At 42.8% G+C, this 21104-nt stretch overlaps 2 protein-coding genes across 4 annotated transcripts; one reads left to right on the top strand and one right to left on the bottom strand.

Moving 5' to 3' along the window:
- Window positions 1-286: 286 nt before the first annotated feature.
- Window positions 287-15850, top strand: LOC306705920 (epidermal growth factor receptor substrate 15-like 1). Of its 3 annotated transcripts, XM_079172793.1 has the most exons (23): window positions 287-323; window positions 824-865; window positions 1011-1100; window positions 1186-1233; window positions 1329-1424; window positions 1582-1647; window positions 1727-1852; window positions 1972-2031; window positions 2144-2410; window positions 3699-3856; window positions 4192-4357; window positions 6006-6091; window positions 6583-6655; window positions 6981-7142; window positions 7664-7861; window positions 8447-8611; window positions 8893-9001; window positions 9294-9433; window positions 9749-9800; window positions 11125-11210; window positions 11464-11527; window positions 13774-13790; window positions 14143-15850. In XM_079172793.1, the coding sequence occupies exons 1-23, from the start codon at window positions 297-299 to the stop codon at window positions 14287-14289; spliced, it is 2445 nt and encodes an 814-aa protein (XP_079028919.1). In that variant the 5' UTR covers window positions 287-296; the 3' UTR covers window positions 14290-15850. The 3 variants fall into 3 exon arrangements, with proteins under 3 accessions (XP_079028919.1, XP_079028920.1, XP_079028921.1); XM_079172794.1 differs by lacking the exon at window positions 13774-13790 and having other exon boundaries at window positions 11464-11544; XM_079172795.1 differs by lacking the exon at window positions 13774-13790 and having other exon boundaries at window positions 14143-14284.
- A 1205-nt stretch (window positions 15851-17055) lies between these two features.
- On the bottom strand, window positions 17056-19502 carry LOC306705784 (Krueppel-like factor 2). The gene is made up of 3 exons (XM_079172634.1): window positions 19205-19502; window positions 18014-18923; window positions 17056-17892 (listed from the first exon to the last, which is right to left on the bottom strand). Exons 1-3 carry the CDS (start codon window positions 19274-19276, stop codon window positions 17717-17719), a joined length of 1158 nt encoding a protein of 385 aa, XP_079028760.1. The 5' UTR covers window positions 19277-19502; the 3' UTR covers window positions 17056-17716.
- Between the last annotated feature and the right edge of the window lie 1602 nt (window positions 19503-21104).

Consider the following 21104-nt stretch of genomic DNA (forward strand, 5'->3'; position numbering starts at 1 on the left):
GCTGCTGAAACACTCCCAACTCCAGGTTTACCACATGAGTGAATGGGATGGGTGATAGAAGTGTACTACCTTTAAATCTACTAGGCTGTGAGTTTATGAAAGGGACAATCTATGTTTCCCCTCTGTAATCCGTCTCAGCGTCAGTAGGTGGTGCGTTCATAGCGGTTCATAGTTCAGCCATTGTCACTGGTGTAGTGACCGAGAACGGTTCACCGGAACCAGGGGCCCTCCGGTCTGTCGCCGCTCGTGCCCGCTCGGTTAAGGGGCGGTTGCGCACTCCCGAGACACCAGGAAATATGGCGGCGCTCATGACTCTCAGTCAGGTAACAACTCTCAATACCTCAAGAAAAGTGTCAAATATACTTATTGATCATTACCAAGTGACAGTGACAGTCGCTGTGTGGCCTAACCACATTACTACTTTATAATCTGTGGTGAATATTGTCCCGTGGAACCGTATTAGCAACCTACTAAGTTGACACGGTTAGCTAGGTTAATTAAGGATAGCAGAGTTCCTGTACGTTTTAGTCGATTAGGGAAGCTAACGTTAACGTTGCTAGGAAAGTAATAACGTTTTGTTCGAGGATGGTGCTGATCAAGATAAAACGTGGCTAACTAGTAGCTAGAACAAACCTTTAACGTTAGTTAGTCAGCTAACGTTAGCGATCAAAGCTGTGTTTAACTGAATGATGTAACGTTAGCTACAGTCTGCTAACGTTATAACTATGTTTTGAAGCTTCTTAACAACTTAATTTGATGTATGTGTTCGCTGACAGTGCCATTTACAGCGTGTGTTACATTTCTCTCCTGTCTGCTTCTCCAGTTATCAAGTGGGAACCCAGCCTATGAGAGCTACTACAGACAGGTGAGGTCCGGGGCCACTGCTTTGGTTTCTACTTCAGAGCTTCTACTTTTCATTCAGCTGAATGTGATCCGTCATATGAAATCAAGTGATGAATACAATGATGTCTGTTGTGTCCACTTAGTATTTCTTTATTTGTTCTTTGTAGCTGGATCCAGGAAACACGGGCAGAATATCAGCTGGAGATGCGGCTCAGTTCCTTAAGAAGTCAGGGCTGTCAGACAGTACATTGGGGAAGGTGGGTCACAAAACCGCCTACATGTACACGAAATAGAAATGTAAACAATAACATCTAAACTGTTTTCTTTGTGTCTTATTTTTAGATTTGGGATTTGGCAGATTCAGAAAGAAAAGGCTATTTGGATAGACGGGTACACCTGCATTCCTCTTGGATTTCGCTGTGATCGGTGATGCTGATGTGTGCATAAAAGACCGGATTTGACTTGTATTTTTTCCTCTTTCGTAGGGTTTCTTCATTGCTGTGAGACTTGTGGCCTCAGCACAGAGTGGAAATGATATCAGCCTTAACAATCTCAATCAACACTTAGCTGCACCCAAATTTGTAAGTCTCTCGTAAGACTCTGACAATCACAATATCCAATGACATCGAATGTCTCAAAGTGATATTGTAAGGGTAAATTGTATCACTACCTGTATTTGTATGTTACTGTTTGCCTGCTTTGTTTGTTTGTATCTTATTCTCACTTCATTTCTTACAGAAAGATACTAACAGCCCATTATTAAGTGTTTCAACGACGGTACCTGATTTACAGTGGGCAATTAGGGTGAGTTGATATGTTTCTCAAGAACATTCCTGAGAGAATTAAGCCTGTCACCTAAACTTGTGTTTCTTTTCTTTCCCAGCCTGATGAAAAAGGGAAGTTTGAGGCCATTTTTGAGAGTCTGTGCCCTGTAAATGGTCTCCTCCCGGGTGATAAAGTCAGGCCAGTTTTAATAAACTCCAAGCTACCTCTGGATGCGTTAGGAAAGGTGAATTTGCATTTTTCTTTTTGTCAGAGTGATGTAACGCAGAACCCTATTGCAGTCTTGCAAAGTTACCAATTCAAAGATGGCATGCTCATTTTGGCATTTCTATAATGTGTCTGTAGATTTGGGACCTAAGTGATGTGGACAAAGATGGACAGTTGGACAAAGAAGAATTCACAGTGGTGAGCTGGTGCCTTTTGTTTACTTAAAGTTTGACTGTTTCTCCAGAGTAATTCTGGGAATATTAGTTATTTTTTGGTATATTAATAAATGATCTGATTTCCCATTTTCTAGGCAATGCATCTTGTGTATCGTGCCATGGAGAAGGAGCCTGTCCCAGCTGCCTTGCCCACTTCCCTCATCCCCCCTTCTAAGAAGAAGAAGTCTGCAGGCTCGCTGCCCGGTGCTGTGGCTGTGCTGCCTGCTCTGTCAGGGTTTGCGGCTGGCCCGACTCCTCTCAAAGAGTCCCTGCGAAGCACTCCTCCTCTGGGCAACACTTCTCCCTTCAGCACCAGTATCGTCAACATCTCTCCAAAACACTCCTTTAAATCCAGCTCACCGGTATGTCGCCTCTTGAGTTCCTCTTGAGGTGTAGCGACCTCATCACTGCATCGATTACTCTGTAGGGGGGGTGAAGTGCTCTTTCCAAAAGCTGTGCGATATGGTTAAAATGAATATCACAATATTATTAGGAACAAATATCCTATATAGCTATACATCCCAAAATTGTAACTGTTTGAAAAATCAACAATATACTGCGTAACGATGATCTACTTTTCTTTATTGCTTTAAACAACTCTCCATTCATGTATAATACAAATATTGTTCTTTATTAACAATTTACACTTTAATATATCATTTATACAGCAGCATTTTGCACCGAAAGTTGATGAATGTTAATATTGTGTTTGCGCCCAGCCCTACTATATTCCCTCTCGTTAAAAAGTTATGTCACCTCACGTCTTGTTTCCTCCGCTCTCAGGATGCTATCCTGGTAGTTTCACACAGCTGCCTCCCTGGATTTGTTGCATGCTTCATCTATTGCTCGAGTGCAGCGTCATGTAGTCCAGTCCAGGGTAATCTTGGGATGCATGAGGATGTCACTTTCTAAATGTGGCTAGTTATTTTCAAGTAGTATAAGATGAAAAACACATTCAATCCTCTTCAATGCATTCAGCTTTCCTTGACCCTCTCTAAGTGAGTGTCACAAGGGCAGAGCCTTAAAACCAGCTTTTCAATTATTGATTCTTTTCTGTTGCGAATGGGTGGACTGGTTTTGCCACATTGTTTTGAGCATTGTCCCCAGGCCAATGAGTTCCTCACTACCTTGTAATAGCTGCAGAGATTGTTTTGGAGTAACAGGTTTCCTTGAAAGGGAAAAGAAGCGAGACTCTGTCCACACTTGTACCGTGATCACCTGACTGCCATGACGCTTGTTGTCGCCCTGTTCCTGTTATGCCACTTCTCAGTCATGTTCTTTTCTCCTTGTCAGTTGAATTGCCTTTTCCTCCGATTTCTTACCCAAGGCAAAGAATTAGTGTGCATACCTTGCACTGTGTACAATATGTATCACTTGCATTGGCTACAGTAGCTTGAATTTAAACTTGTATTCTACATGATGATTGTTTCACCTTTTAGCTTGATTACATATGGTAGTTCAGTGACAAATCATCATAATGTGTGTGGTAGACGGTTGGTGAAGAAAACGGTACATTTTTAATCCAGTATGTTTGGCAAGACTTACGTGTAGTTGAACGTGTAGTTCATCTTTACTTTGAACCAGTATGATACACAAATGCCACCTGTTATTTAACATAAACAAAGAATTGTTGTCTTTTGTTCATTCCAGCCAGTGGTGACCTGGGTGGTACCGGTAGCTGACAGGGGGCGATATGATGACATCTTCAAGAAAACAGACGACGACAATGACGGCCTCGTTAATGGAACTGAGGTCATAGAGATTTTCATGCAGTCCAGTCTCTCCCAGACTATGCTGGCACAGATATGGTGAGACCGTGGCTCAGATTACATCATATTTATCTGCAGAGGTTTTTCCTACTTTCACAACACACTAAATCGTCCATAACTACGTGAAGCTATAGTCTCACAGTTCATCTCTATAGCTCCACCTGGTGGACAGGTTGAATCACTACAACTCTCCCAGAAGATGGGTGCAATATAAGAAAGAAACAAATATGAAAGTGTGCTATAACAAGGCGTTGGAAACAGGCCTTTTAGATGAAGGTGAGCTCACAGGACATTGTTGTCAGAAGACGTTTGGTATCTTTTCTCAGGAAGAATACAGTATCTTATCTTTTGAGTGAAGTCTCTCCTTTCTGCAGGGGACTCGCTGACACTAAACAGACGGGCAAGCTGAACCGGGAGCAGTTCTCTCTGGCCATGTACCTGATCCAGCAGAAGGTCACTAAAGGCGCAGACCCTCCTTCCTCTCTAACCCCAGACATGATTCCCCCATCAGAAAGGACCGCAGCTTCAGCAGCGGGCCCTGTGAGTCCTGACTTCATCCCACAGCAACCACTGCTTCATCTTTTAATTGCCCTATTTGTTGATTTTCTTCCAAAGCTACTTCTTTCTTGCATCAGTACCTCAAGAATCTTATGTTTTCCTGCTACTATATTCATTTTAAATGCTGGGCTCCGCTTTCTGGCTTTTCAGCCTTGCCTTGTGAAACTGTTTTTTTTTTTTTTGTTATGCTTTTGCTTTTTTTGAGCTCTCTTCTGTCCTGTCTAACAGATTTATGCGGGGCTTATGTCAGCTGCGAGGCCTGAACTTGCTGCACTTGCTAATATGCGCAGAGTGAGTAGTTGAGCTTTGCTTCACAAGGTGGCGCTTTTGTTCTGTCATATTCTCCCTCTCAGTCTGAAGCACTATAGGTGCAGACGGGGACCGTGTTCCTCATATTACCGTATTAGTTTCCCCAAATGATCTTCCCAATAAACGGGAACACAGAATTTATTAGGTCTAGTTTACTCTTATATATATCTGTCATGTCTTGGATTTTCCCCAAATTTGAGCCACCTGCTGCAGTTTCATCATCATTGGTGTTCAAAGCAACCAACGTCAACCAACCAGCTAGAGTATAGTGACTTAATAATGTTTGTAAAACAGGTAGTGTCACTTACTTTACTAGTTGTATACAAAAATAGAATATCCAGGGCATTGTAGAGGCATTGCATCTTCAAACAAACATCATAAAAAATGTGTTTGTAGAGTCAAATTCTTACATTTTTGTGTCAGACCATCAAAACAGACATGAGGCTGCATCTTGTAAGCTGTTTAAAGGAAACAACTGAAAAAGGACAAATTATTAATACGGTTGCTTGATTTTTTTTCACAGTTAATGGCCACATGAACAAACATTTTGGATAACGTGTGTAGGGTCATATCTGACTACAAGGACAACCAATAAGTAACTGTAGTTGAGCTTTCGGCATTAAAGAAACTGGTCCTTTGTGTCTATCAGGAGCAGATTGATATCATAAATGGAGTCAAATCGATTAAGCAAGAGCACTTACACAAGTACTATCATTATAAGTAAATGGCTCTTTTACACAGATCACACAATAACATGGTTCCCGTTTTACATAAAACTGTGAAAAGACTCGTAATGGGGGCAAAAGCTTAAAGTGTAGCGTATGCCTGAACCAAGAGGAGAGGATTCTGGGACACTGAAGGTGAAAGGCTTGAACACTGATATATAAGCCAGGTTTCACCAGAGTCTTTTGTATGCTCTTGTCTGTGTGCATTTCTCCTCATTCATGTATTGTCTGGAAGTACTAACCCCCTAAACCCCCCCCCCCCCCCCCCCCCCCCCAAAAGCTGTGTGAGTGTTTTTTGTATTTCCTTCCTGTGTCTTTTGTTTGGTTGGATGTATCGGTCGTGAGCCCCCCCCCCCCCCCCCCATACACACACACACACACACACACTCTGCGTACTATTCATGTCCCCTCTGCGCTCCTTGTCCCTCCTTTTTGGCTCCCTCTTTTTTCGTGTCCATTTTCTTTGTCCTACCTTCCGTCGTCACTCTTGTCGTCTTTGTTCTCACCTTCTGTCACGCTCACTTTCATCCGTCGTACTTTCTTACCCAACTTTCCTCCTCTGTCTCTCTCTGGTCCGCCTCTGCGCCTCGCCTCAGGACAGCACCAGCTCCACAGGATCGGCCGAGCTGACGGGCATCAAAGAGCTGGATGACCTCAGCCAGGAAATAGCTCAGCTGCAGAGGTGAGTAGCAGGAGGACAGCTTTGTTCCTCTTCCTCTGAGAAAAAGGAGGGTAGGTTGTAGCGAAGTGATGTTCAGGTTCAAAGCGCTTCAACTCTTAGATGTATTTCTCAACTAATGTTAACTTTTATTTAACTAGGGGCTCTTATTAGATTGTTTTTACTCCAAGAGCGACTGTCACCATGGCGCCTTAGTTGGGGCCTTTCAGAGAATATTTGACAGTCGGAGCCTTCAAATATTGATCAAACCGTTGCTGTTGCTCATGCAATTTACTAATGATTTACAAAAATGTTTTGCCACTCATCACCTTGTTAAGTGGGAAACGCCATCAGTCAAGGATGTTAAAAAGACCCCAAAATTATTTTCAAATGTCCCAATTCCAAATTGACACAGTTTTGTCTTTTTAAGTTTTGCCAACATAGGCTTTGTGAGGAAGTACTAACACCATTTGTTACTTAACTACTTCCTCCTCTCTCATGTTGTTCACCTACAGAGAGAAATTCATTCTGGAGCAAGAGATCAGAGAGAAGGAGGAAACCATCCGACAACAAAATAGTGAAGTTCAGGTGAGGCTGAGCCCAAATCATTTTCAAGTTGTCTGTTGAAGGGTCAAATATCAGTGAAATAGTCCACAATACAAAGTTCAGGGGTTCAGTTGTCTGCCTGAAAATACATAGTGTAGTATAGTGTAAGTACAAATCTGTAAACAAAGCAAACTTATGAATCCTTTTCATTTATTTTTTAAGTGTTGTACGTTTAGAGACCCACTCAAAAAGATGGTAAACGTAATCACGATGATGTGTGTAGTAGATACTGTACCATGCAATCCCCTGTGATTGTGTGTGTGTGTGTGTGTGTGTGTGTGTGTGTGTGTGTGTGTGTGTGTGTCAGGACATGCAGAATGGATTGGACAGGGAGAGCAGCAGCCTGCAGGACCTCGATTCGCAGAAGCAGGATGCCCAGGAGCGTCTGGAGGAGATGGACCAGCAGCGCTCCAAGCTGGAGGGAATGCTCAACGATGTCAAGCAGAAGTGCCAGGAAGAGTCGCATATGGTTAGAGACTCGACTTATTAAAGCAGGAAATGCTGTTATATTTTTGTTATTGTGCCTCTTGTGACATGGTAATATACATGCAGTTGTCTTCTGGTTGTGGACAATGCTTTGGTATTGTTGGGAGTATGATACCAGATGTCAATCAAACTATGAGGTCAAGGTTTGTTTCAAGGAAAATGCTGCACCGTATTACTTTTAACAAAGTCATAGATAGTGCTTTTAAATACGGTAGCTGTACTGTAGCTGCTATGTGTTTAGCTTACTTGAGTTTTTGGAGGAAATTACATGCATATTAGGAGGTAAAGCATTGCTTTTCCTGGTTCTTCTGAGGACAGTTATGTAAAAAACCTTTATGTTGGACCACCATCTTACTGTTAAGCCAACCTTTTGGGGTTTTTTTGATCTGAAACTTAAGTCTGATTTAAATCAGAACTTTGGATTTCCAGCTATTCAACTGTCGCACAACTTATGAGGCGACACATACGATACCGATTACCCATTCTTTTGCTTTCACCCTCCAGATTTCATCCCTGCAGAGCCAGATCCGCTCTCAGGAGAACGACTTCCAGAGCCAGGAGGAAGAAATGAGCCGCACCAAGACGGACCTGAGCCGGCTGCAGGATGAGGAGGCCCTTCTTGAGCAGAGTCTGCTCTCTGGTCGGGTCCAGCTGGACAGCATCACTAAGTCTCTCAAAACCACTCAGGAAGAGATCAACCAGGTCAGTGCAGGCGGAGTAACTACAGGTTACAGAAGGATGTTCTGCCACTTATGGCCAATAAGCTGTGGATGTCCAATCATAATACTGACTTTCCTGTGGGGGTAGAGAGGTTTGTATGTTTAGGCACTATCTGTGGAATTCAGACTTGTTTTGTGTTGCTGGCGATGGTTTTTATAACGCAGCAATCTCACTCGGGAAACATTACTTTTACTTTAATGACCTTCGTGCTACAGTATTTTAGTTGTGATCAACTTAACCACTAACCACCATTTACATAAATTGCTAAATCCGGTGCAGTCCTCAATCTGCCAAAGACTTGACATTTGAGGCATTTTTATTTTTTTATTGTTTTTTCAGTTAGTGAAGGTAAAGCCTTGACAGATTGGACTTCAGCAAAAATAAATCCCATTCAAGTAATAATTCTTTGAAAACACTTTTTTCTTTGAAAATGTGGCGTTAAATCGTACTGGCTTATCCATTTCTGCCAGGTGGGACATTGCCAGTGTTGCCACCTTTTAAAACTGAGACAGTAAAGGAAATCCAATTATTGTGTTTTATGGATTCCACTTGTATGTGTGTTTTTAGGCTCGCAGTAAGCTGTCGCTGATCCAGGATAGCCAAAAGGAGGTGACCAAGACCATTGAGCAGTACAACAGCGCTCTGAGCGACATCAACGGAGGAAACTCGAGCAACCTGCCGGACTTAAGCGAAGGGTTTGCAGAGAGGGAGAACGGAGGTTTCAGAAGTGCGGTGAGGACTTTTCACCTCAAGAATTTACCCTAGAAGTCAGTAACTTAATTTGACTTTCGTCCTCATGAGGAGCACCTTTCACATCACCAACTCCTAATGTGCCTGTTTCACGACCACTCGGATGTCAGAGGAATGCAGATATACTCATCAAACCTTTTTTGTTTCCCAGTGTTGTAGTATTTCCTTGCCCTATGCCATATATGCTGTAACATAGTGACGACTAAAAACTGTGTCAACAGTCAAGTCTTGACTTTTTTTTTTCTTCTGAATTCATTCGTCAGGACGGCTCTTTCAAGTCAAGGATTGCCATGTTCAACAACAGCAGTGCTAAGGAGCCTGCAGCAGACCCCTTCCAGACAGAGGACCCCTTCAAGTCCGACCCTTTCCAAGGTCTGAATACCTTCTGGTCTCTTTTATCATTTTCTCCTGTATTTATGAAAGGCTCATGTTGTTCCCTGCCCTGCCCGCTTTAATTTGATTTAATGTGTTCCTGTGATGAAGCATTTCCACTAAATACCTGAAATGTACTTTCATTATAGATGCCGAGTTGTGGAAATGTATGTTCCACCCTGTTTCCTGCTGTGGAAAAACAGCGATGATTATTCCTCCTTTTTAGAGGCCGAAGACGATTGAAGTGCACACAGCCAGCTGCTCTCTTCTCACTGTCTTTTCCTTTTTCTAGATCCGTTTGGAGGAGATCCTTTCAAAGAAAGCGACCCCTTCAAAGGCACCTCCCCTGAAGATTTCTTTAAGAAAACCGACAAGTCAAACCTGTTTGGATCCTCCGAGCCCTTCAGTAGGAAGCCCACTCCCCCGCTCAAGGTATCAAACGCCACCTTCCTTTTACCACTCAAATGTTGATCATGGTTCTTTTGTATGCAACGTGAGAAAACCAACGCGCTTTTGTCAAAAAGTTCCAAATGAAATATGCTTTTCAATATTAAATGTTATGCTTCAGCTGATAGAAACAAGCTCTGACATGTCTTCACTATTGTACTGGAAAAGCAAATTCAGTACCACAAAGAGAGGTTTCTGGTGGATGTGCTGGCAAGTGTCATTGTGTAAGTATAATTTAATGGAGATCCTTTTGAATAGCTTACTTACTGTACTTGTGCTTTGCTTATTTGTTTTTCTCAGCCAAGTGCCCTCAGCAGTGGGGACCCTTTCACATCACACAGCCCAAAACCAGGTACGCTGCTGGTCTCAAGCATCGATCAGAGCAGAGAGAGAGATTTTACTCTTCTCCGCTGTAAATGTGAAGATGGACCCGAGGTAGCATTTGTTTGTGCCAAAACATGTAATTGTTTCTGGACTTCTTGCTGTCATAAAGTTTCTCAGTTTAGCTTTTATGGTTTTTCCAATTTTCTATATTGTAGTCCATACTTTGCTTACTCAATTAAGACAGGTTGATAAGGATTCAATGCTTTTATTTGTTCTTATTGCAGTAAGGCAGGGGATGGCCCTGCAGTTAACCGTACTGTACATTGACTTATTGTCATTTTGTCAAATAAAAGCACAAATGCATAGTCGTCTCTGTACTATAAAAGTGCAGATTTCTCAGAATGAGACACTGAACTCTATTAACTGACATCTGAACGTTTTATTCGTTGTTAAAAACAAGTCTCAAAGACTCATTCTTCGCCATTCTGGGTGACGTGTTGGATTTAGATTTTATTTTTGGGGCGCATTGGGGGCAAACAATTTTTACTCACTGCGGCTTCAATTTTTCCTGTGGTTCAGGGCTATTTTTAGTCGAGTACCTACGCATTTAACTACTGGCCAACTAAAAATACTCCCCCCTACCCTGGAAAAACAGGAGGCTTGCAGGAGCCAAGCATAACAGAAACTCTGTGACTGCTGGTCCTTCTCTACTAGAATACACTGCCACTCCTTTAACCAGTTCTCTACTGCCTCTGTCCTGTCTTTATATCGGCTGCTATTGAACTGCTTTGCCTCGTTCGGTACGGAAGTTGTTTTAAGTTAGTGGCTAACTCTGGTCGATGCTCTGCCATGCTACACACCTTCAGAAGAACACAGAGGCAACTGTAGACCTGAGCTGAGTTACTGTGCGTAAAAAAAACACACTGCCGACAGCACATGAATGGGGTCTCTTGTGGTTGCACACTCGCAACAAACATATTCTATTACAATATTTTGTTTTTTCACTGTAACCATCTGCAGTTTGCTGTTTTTGTCGTGAAGCGGCAGACCACTGAGCTTCAAAACAACCCGGGCACAGTTCTGGTTAACAGTGCGCCAACTGACGCCTTTAATTATCTGATCAGATGCACACGTCAGGTTAAACAAAACCTCTGCTTTCCAGGGTTTCTTTTGCGAAATGTCGTGGAAAATGAAACGGTCATGCCACATTCCCCTCTCTGAAAATAGCATGCAGGCCCTTTCAGAATAAACAAGGTGCCGGGGATGGTTTTTGAGTCTGAAATCAGTTTCTGCCCTTTTTCCGTAAATGGTATCAAATGTTCCAATTGCATTTCAATGTACTCTTGTCACAGATGCGTTTGGGACAGCGGACCCCTTCGGAAGCAACTCTTTTGGTAGCAAAGGGGGTGGGTTTGCTGACTTTAGTCAGATGTCAAAGGTAAGCTCTGGAGACTCTTGGAGTTATGAATCAGTTGCACCATAAAGCATCGTTTTCCATTCAGCTGTAGAAAGCTGTGTTGTTAATTTTACTCTCATCATGATTGATGACTATTTTTTTATCTGCTAATTTATCACATTTAGAAAGTCTTTCTGGTATAAAGCCAGAGGCATTAGATTTGGGCTGACATTTCTGTTAGAGTCATCATTTAGAGTTTTTTTTTGTCTATTCCCTTGTGTGTGTGTGTGAACAGAAGTCGGACAACCCCGTCCTCCCGTCAAAGAAAAGTGTGCCTAACCGGCCTGCGCCTCCCTATGGTAAGCCCTGTGTGTGTGTGTGTGTGTGTGTGTGTGTGTGTGTGTGTGTGTGTGTGTGTGTGTGTGTGTGTGTGTGTGTGTGTGTGTGTGTGTGTGTGTGTGTGTGTGTGTGTGTGTGTGTGTGTGTGTGTGTTACTGTGCGTATTACTGTGCGTATTACTGTGCGTATTACTGTGCTTACGGCCTATTTGAATGATTCAGTGGTGCTCATATTTATTATTTAATGTTGGTTTGAATCCTTTGAAATTAATAAACGTCATCATGCCGATGTGAATCACAAGGTTGGCGGTTCGATCCCCGGCTCCTCCTTTCCGCATGTCGAAGTGTCTTTGAGCTGCACACTGAACCCGGAGTTAAATGCAGATGTCAAATTCAACTGTAATGTAAAAAAATACAGTTGACGTTTTCCAAGAAGTTTCATTAGCTCTTTACTACTTTTTGATGGTTGCCACAGAAATATCGTGGCAGCAATGTTTTTGCAGCGCTCATTGTGATTGACTGTTTTCCTCTAAAAGAACTACTTCCCCTTTGAGCTGTGAGGGTGCAGAGAAAGCAGTTTCTTCTTTTGAAGTTGTAAACAGGAAAGCTGTTGGTAGAGGGACGGTACTATGGTTTTACACAGGGTTGAGCCGTTGTTAGTGTTATAAAGGGGAAATAGCTGGTGTTACTAGTGAATCGTGGGATGAGATTGAGAGCTACCTTTCAATGGCTTTTGGATGAATTTAGCCTTGAGTTTTATCTTCTTCTTTTTTTTCGTTGGTGTGTATGATAAGTCACACACTACCCACAGGCCGTGCCCAGCACATGCCCTTCCGCTGTGACCTTGCACTTATTCCTTTAGCAGAAGCCGCAGCGTGAGAAAGTTGGTGTTCCCCTTTGCTTTACCGCACACAGAAGGGTAGAGATGAGTAACTACAGTTAGCCAGCAAAGCTAGCCCCAGAGATGTGCCTCATAAGAGATGGACAAGTGAAGTGCCCACGATGCAGTTTGGTTATTTAAAGATGGAGCTTTTATTTCCTTGAAGCGTTTCTGCAGATGCAGCCTTTGCGGCGTTGGTGCACAAGGTTCGAGAGATGGAATAATCAGGGCCACACTTTATTAACGCTATTCTAGGAAATGTGATCAACGTTTACAGTAGACAAGGGTGTGTCAGTCTTTTGCAATTATGTGTTCCATAAAAGCAACACTGTGCTTGTTAGGCTTCAATGCATCAGTGAGCCTTACTCAAAAATGCGGTTAACACCTTTTTTTGAACCAATATATCTCTCTCCAGGGTGACTGCTCTGCATGGTACGAGCTCAAAGCTGTTGGCTTCCTGTGAAAAGTGAAGCAACACAATATTGCACATTAGTCTTTAAGGTGTGAACTTATATTCCCAAGGACGCTACCTGTTGTTAGCTTCTGAAGTGAAGGCACTCGTTTCGGGGGTTGTCTAACACGGATTTTGTGTTTATTTGAACGTCTTCCTTCTCCAGGAGGCACGCTCAGTTTGACTGCACCGCAGCCGTTCCACAGCGTTTGCTCCACAGCAGACAGTAAAGACTCCTTTGTTACGACACACTCAAGTAAAGCGTCAAAAGACTGTCCTTTTGGGTTTTGCAGATTTTGGCTCTGTAGGTGTAGTCTACAGATTTGAGAGCTGAAGGCTCACACCGGGACATTAGCAAGCAATCCTCTGTGCTTATTGGCTGTTGACTTAACAACTGATAGAACACCTGAGAGCGTTTTTAAGGGCTTGGTGTGTAAGGAAATTAAATGTCCGTATGACTGACTTGGACAGTCCTCGTTACTTGTGTCCGTCGAGTCGATTGTTGCCTCCGTCGGCCGGGTAAAGGGGCTTTTGCATGCTTGCTGTCGTCTCTGGCTTCAGCCTTTTGGCAGGAAGTCAAGATTAAAGAGTTTTAGTCAGCGAGTCGGTGAACTTGCCTGGTCAGGCAGCACTTGAGGAGCATTTTTCAACTCTTGAAGTACAAGCTAAAGGCTTTATTGCTGTCAAAGCTTGATGTGCCTCAAAGGAGAGCACAACAGAGTAAATCTGCCTCTTTGTCCTCCTCCTTCCGCTCCTTTGCCATCGTGTATAGCCTAACGGCTGTGCATGCTCTCAAGTGCAGAGAAGATGCATGGCAGGTTTTTGTGTCGGGTTTGTATCATTTGTCTTGACAATAACTCATTTTATCCCTCATGACAGCTGTGAACGGGATTTGAGTTGGGTTTTTTATCGAGCTCTGTATTGTAATTTTTGCAGGATCTGAATGTATCAAGGTAAGACTGTCCAAAGGTGTGTTGGTCAACCTTCTGCATGTGAAAAACCTGTCCGCACTGCATAATCTCAGTAATTGTCACTGTGTTGTGTAAGAAGCTTTTAGTGTTGCTTTCTTGGCCGTCCAAGTGAAATCTAAGCGTCTGTAGTTTCGCAGTTGTTTTTCTCTGAATCCTTTCAGCTATGTTTGTCGTAGCTTTTGACGTTCTGCCTAATAAGAAGCATTTGATTTCAAATTTGCATCCACCGTTTTTTGCTCTTTGCCTCGTGACTTCTCTCTATTTATGTTGACATTCCCGCCTGCGTCTCTGCGTTGTTTTTGGTCCACGTCTGATGTTTGCTTCTCCGCTCTAGTTTGGAAGTGAAAACCAGCAGCTGGAGTGGGTCAAACGGGAGAGCGAGCGTGAGGAGCAGGAGAGGCTGCGGAGGCTGCGGCTCCAGGAGCAGCAGGACCTGGAGCTGGCGATCGCTCTCAGCAGGGCCGACATGCCCAGCGCCTGACCGGCCCGGGCCCCAACCACATCTTTTTTAACCTCTTCCGTCCGCCTTACGGCCCTCCGTCCGCAGGCTCATGACAACTGCACCGACTCTGGCCCGTCATGACTCGCAGCCCCTGTTACCAATTTGTGTAAGAGACCAGTGTTTCTCCAGCCGTGGCTGGACTCATGTCAAACGACTCCACATTTAGCAACCAGTTACGGTTCATTGCGCCCAAACTACATGGCAACTGTAATCAAGGACAATACGGAGCTGCTTGATATAAACCCTGGCTTCATCCTGCAAGAAACATAGCGATTTAACGCAACCCACACCAGCAGGCTACTCCACTACAACCCAACATCTAGCTCCATCTCTTGTTCTGGCTAATCACCCTGCCTTATCCAAAAGCCTTTCTGTTGCAAGAAACCGACCTTTTAAAAGAACATTTTACTGTTTTATTTATATACAAAAGCAATGAATCTGTTGTGTATGAAGTACTTGTAAAATGCACTGTATGAACAGTTTTTTAAATATCCTATAGAACCTAGAAAAAGACATTTGTATTGAAAGTCAAACCAGATGGGTTAACTTCTCTGGTGGCCTACGATCGGTTTGTCCAATTTCAGATTTCTTTTTTTTTTTTTTAACGAAACTTCTTCATCTTCTGTAAATATTGTTGAATGGTGGTTTTATGTACTATCCCTAGAAAAGACCATATTTAAAAACAAGCCTGTGCTAAAGGACTGGAGCTTTGTGATGTGATCATCTATGACATGTTTTAGGTTGGGGTTTTTTTAGGTGTTTCTTGCCATTTATGCCTGCGTATGGAATATTTATGGCCTTAAAGTACAAGGCTTGAAGACATTTTTAAAATATAATCAAACCTTTAACCGGGATCTACATGTCAAAGTAGACATAATGATGTTTTAGGAATCCCTAACAAGCATTTAAGTCCTAACATAGCTTTGGTTACATATAGTTTAGCCCCGTATCATCAGTTGGCTCTTGCATTCACAGTTCTGACGCTAGCGATAATCATTGAGGTCTTCCTTTCTTATGAACAAATCCACCTGATGTCAACAGCCTGTGCGTGTCAGATGGTTTGTCATTGGTTGCCTTGTTGTTCCGCCCAAACAACTTGCCCTCCCATACAACTAGGAGCCTCTCTATAAAATGGAAGTAGTGTAAATCTACGTTGTTTATACTGGTGCTGTTACATTTAGTTGGAGCCGTTCTACTGCGTCACACCACTGATGCTCAAGGACATCTGCTTCCAATTTTGTGCTTTTCTCTCAACACTCAAATGAACCTTTTGGATCTTTTTTTCTGTGGATTTTTTTGTTTCCCCTCATTTTATTAATGTCTTATACTCCAGTTGATGGACATTTGTATAAATGACTTAAAATATTGCATCCTTGTAATTATATTACACTAATCAGGTTTATTCGGCACATAATGTATGCACTGTATATTCCAGACCTTACTGGACACGTACAGAGTGATGGCGCCTTATTTATCAACATATCAACATTGTAATGTTAAACAGTATGTATGTGATTATTAAAATAAATCACTGTAATGACTTTTAATTGAATAAAAGTGTTTTTTAACATTCCTGGGACAAGGTAAGTGTCATCTTTTCAAATCAGGTATTGTAGCGACACCAGAAATATGTGAGTGTGCTAGTTACACGTGACAATCGGTGATAATTGGAGAGGTTCTCTACTGTACAGTAGGTGGCCTCGAGGAACAGTAGCTCAGCATTGCACAGACCTGATGTGTTATGAAGGAAGGCAATGGTCAACTCCATTAAGTCTTAATCTGGTGCTTTGATAAAATGTACAGTACACAGTTGTACCGACATGAATACAAGTTAGTGTTCAGATCTTGTGTTGATATTAGGGGGGGAAAGTGAAATGAGAGTGATGCATTTGCATCTCCCACTGCAGATATTTTTAACCTTCTGTGGACTTCCTCTTTTCAAACATGTGATAAATTCTAGTAAAGTGTTCACCAACACATGTAAGTCACTGTCTGTGTGTACATTGTGTTCTACATGAACCGAAGAGATAAGATTAACTCTGTGACACCACTTTTGAGGAAGGGTGTGGTTTTATCACATTTCTTTTTTTAAGTTTTAAAATTGTCACGTGAAGTATTGCGTCAATCACCGACCACATATTCGAAGAATAATGTTAAATATTGATCTACTTTACAAAATGCCATCTGGCTTCGATGCATCATACTCAATGCAGCCTTTGATGCGGGAGAGACAAATGCTCACTGACACCATGCAGACATGATACGCACGGACTCGGATACTTTGAAACTGTGCACAGTGACTCTGTGTAATTGTAGTATTAAGGCCCTTTGATGTCCTGCTATAATTTCTACCCATCAGAAAGCGAGTCTAAGGGCTCCCTGATGAGGGTTTGCTGTGCCCCTCTGTCCAGACGGCTCCCGGCTCACTCTGTAATTATGGAAATGGAGTGTTTGTATTTATAGGCTAAGCCCACAAGCGGCTGTCCTTCTGTGTCTTGCAGCTGCAAAACATCACAGTGGAAATCAAGTGCCCTTGTTTTAAAATTAAAGTGGGTATACGATGGCAACATGTATAACCTATTTAGTGTAACTGATCTGATGGTCTGCAGGCCTGCTGCACCTACTTAGGTTGTAAACACAGTATGAAACCTGTTGACTGGGTGGATGTGGTTCATTGAACTAAATGTGTGAACAAGATGTATCTGAAATGACAGCATGAAAAGTAAAGAGCTCCCCAGTCAAATGTTCAATTTCGTTGTTTTTAATATTTACAATAAATATACATTTTACAGTATAAAAAACATGTACATATTTATATAAATTTAAGTGAAAAATAATGCACAGGACATCAAGCCCTGATAGCGAACAGAGGGGCTGGATCCAGGAGTTTCACACGAGAAGACAACAGCAACTCCAAATAGGAATGATCAATAAAATAAAGCAGTTCAGGCCATTCAGACATTGAGGCAGTTTAAATAAAACATTGTCTCTGCACATGTCAGGCAACGATGTGCATTTCACCCCTGTCATTAAGAACATGTACTGTTTCGTGGCCATGTCGTTCCATCACTAAGAGTTTTACAGTAGCACAGTCATAGAAAGGCACTTTTGTGTCAAACACAGCGTTCCAGAGTTCTGTCAAAGAAGAGTCGTATATATACAGGGCCAGCCCCTTCTTGGTCTGCCTGTTCTAAAGCAAACAAAGCTTTTCTAAAGCTTTTATTGAACCAAAGTAGTACCAGCTACATTATTAGAATATAAAACCACTAAAACTTTTTCATTCAATATTACATATAAAAAAGACTTTGGTCATTTGGACAACAATTTAAATAAAAAATACATCAGTTGAATCACAATAGAAAAGAAAAGAAACACAACACCCTCCCAAGTCCTTATGTGGGCTCCTTCACATGTGTCTCTTCATGTGAAGTGCCAGGTGGTCAGACCTGGAGAAGGCGCGTTCACACAGGTGACACTGGAAGGGCCTGTGTCCGGTGTGTTTGCGGAAGTGACGGGTCAGCTCATCGGAGCGGGCGAATTTCCATCCACAGCCTTCCCAGCTGCAGTGGTACGGCTTCTCACCTGCAATACAAATGGGAGATTATTAGTAAAAAGAAGACATGGGTTTGAGCTATGCAAGTATGTGCGTAATTGCGCACACATATAGTCTCATTTCTCATGATGGATATGGGCTCAGACTTACCAGTGTGAGTTCGGAGATGTGCCTTCAGGTGTGAGCTCTTGGTGTAGGTTTTCCCGCAGCCAGCGTAGCTGCAGGTGTGCGTCGCAGTGCGCTTCCGCGGCCATGTGCGCCGTCCTCTCTTGGGTTTGGACTCCATCAGCTCGAGGGGAGAGGAGGGTGGTGTGAGCATCACCCTCTGCGCGCCTGGCTGCAGGCTGAGACCTTCATCGTACATGCCAAAGGCAGCATGCTGAGCGTGGTAGGGCATTTGCATCTGGGGGACCTGAGGGTGGTGCGGGAAAGCCGCTGGTGTGTGATACTTCTGTGAGTAGTTCATGGGCTGGCACAGCTGTGCCTGGCAGTCTGAAGCTCCCTGGTCGCCGGGGCTGAGAGGCGGGGTCATGTTGCTGACTGCCCGCGGGGAGATGGCCACTCGGGGCTGCTCGAAAGACATCATGCACGAAACGTTCCCTTCTTGCTTGATTTTGGTGCAACTCTGGGGCACCATGCCCAAAACGGGACCGTAGCCGTCCATGGGGGGCTCCACTTTGATGTCCTGGCGGGGAAAATGAGCCGCGTTGACATAAAATCTCCCCTGAACGCAGGGGTTGCGCGTAATGCCATAGTTGTTGGTTACTTCGGAGCGGAGCAGCTCCGTCATGAGGCTGGCGCCGTACGGTGGCGGCGGAGAGCGATGGTCGTCTGCTGCGTAGGATGGCACCGAGGTCCCCGTCATGTACATGCTGAGGTCGGCTGTGCCCACAAACTCCGCCGCGCTGTCTGAGCCAGTGGTGTTGGCGAGAATAAAATCCAGATCCAAGTAATTACTCAGATCCTCGTCGTCCCTTTTGCTGTGATTGTCCAGGTTGTGTACCATTTCAAGCATGGAGCAGCTGGCGGAGACTAATTTGTCCGTGTCTCCTTTCCACCTCTGAAAGAATAAATAGATGTTTTTAGATATGATGTTTCTGTGAAATAGAATAGTGTATATTGCATCTGATATCCAACTGGAGACGTAAACAGCCAAATACTTAGTTTTCTTTTCTTAAAAGAAGGAAACATGTTGTGTTTTCTTGTTTTCCCTAAAGCATATACGTTATTTCGAACAGTTTGCTCAGATAATAGTACAAAACGAGTGAAACAAAGTGGCATAATCCAAATCAAACATATCCACAGATTTTGAAACACAATACAATATCATTTTTAACTTACGTTTTCCCATGTTTTTTCTCTTTGGTTTGAGAATGTCGAAAATGACGGCAGCATCACTCCGGATAAGGCCATCGTTTGGTGAAATAATAACTATATCTCTTGTCAAAGTCGCGTTTAGATTGAGCGGCAGCCGCACCAGATACTGTGCGTCTATTTCACTGTCGCTCTCCACAGCTGCTCTCCAAAAGACATGAACGAGTGTAAAAGTGGAAGGAGGTCCTCCAAACTTTATAAGTCTCTAGCCCGAGTGCGCCTGGCCAATTGTGAGAGCTCAGGAAACAACGTAAAGTTCGGTAAAATTAGCTCTTTATAAAGCGGCTCCTGCAGGCAGTGGGGCTCAGTGCTTCATATGACAGTGGACGCAGTGCAGAGGAGCCTATAAAGTGTAGGACCTCCCCCACACACTGACGCAGGCACTCAGCAGACCAGCCCCCTGAGCTGGAGATTGGAAAAAAGTTGTAGTCAAATTACAAACACACGAGCAATATAGCAACCATAGATACTTACGTAATATGCTGAAAAGAACAAGCCTGATGACAGAAATTGCTGGAGGCCAAGCTGCACCAACAACTTAATATTATAGACTGTCAACGCTTCAGTTAATCATCACAACAAACGAGATGTGGCTTTTTTTGATGAAAAGTAATACAAAATATAATTAGACTCGTACAGACTCGGGTTACAACTTTGAAAGGAAAAACACAGACTAAGATATATTTTGTAATAAAACACAAGCGTTTAATATATTTGTACTTTTCCATGAGACTGCATCATCTATTATCAAGTCTCAAAATAAACGTGTCTGTTTTTGTTTTGTTTTCTATCCATTATGACAAACACTCGGAAACATATACCGTACTAACTTCATCTTTTCAAACTGGTGTCTCTGAAAGTAAAAAAATGAATAATGCAAAATACTTTCTATAAAGATCCAGATATTCTGCCTCCACCTGTTTGGCGCGTCTCGCTCCCGGCTCATTATCATTAAGGGAAGACCGTTTTGTTCTCTCACAGCAGGCTTGTCCAAACAGGCGCCAGGGTCGTCTGAAACGATTTTCACGGCGTTTTAACGCTCTAACCACTCATGATGTAAACATGATTTAAAGGTTAACGTCCTGTTGTTTCATCCATTCAGGTGTAAATGACGGACGAGGGGGCTGCGGTGTCGATTGGAGTCAAATTTGCATCACAACTCGGGCCTGCTTGTTGCTGTTTCTGCTGAGAGATCTGGTTTCTGACGCGAAGACAGTGGGATTGTTTGCTCAGCAGGGTTCCTCTGGCTCCAGAGGTCATTAGGCCAACTGTAACTCTGCTCTATATATCATTTGCATCCAATTCTGAAATAGCCTAAATGTTCAAATGTATTGTTTTTTAATGTACAATCACGTGGGTTTTGATTTTCAGATCACTTCCTCAAGCAATTTATGCATAAAATCTCAAATAAATAAGAAATGTGTTAAATAAGAAATAAAGGGACCGCAGACACGTGATTGCGACACACATTCATTTCTGTCATCAGCAGTGGTAGAAGTATTCAGCTGATTTACTTCAATAAAAGTGTAAATATATTCCAATACAAGTATAAGTATTGGATTAAAATGTTCACTTGACTTAAAGTATTATCAACATAATTTGGTAAGTATCAAAAATAAAAAAGTCATATTGCAGGCAGAATGGCACTGTCAGCACTATACTTTCATATTCTATAATTAGATCACTGTGAGTGGTGCAGTCACTCAGCTATTTATCTGGTCGAGATTTTTATAGGTTAAATGCTGTTGGGATACTTTATTTTCCTTCATAAATTGCATCTTAATGACCTTTTATGTAAATGAGTTGTACTTGTCGCTTTTCTAGTCTTCCGAGGTACTCACGCCTTAACACTCCATGTCATCATTCA

Source organism: Pholis gunnellus (assembly GCF_910591455.1).
Source record: "Pholis gunnellus genome assembly, chromosome: 14".
In the NCBI taxonomy this organism is placed as follows: Eukaryota; Metazoa; Chordata; class Actinopteri; order Perciformes; family Pholidae; genus Pholis; species Pholis gunnellus.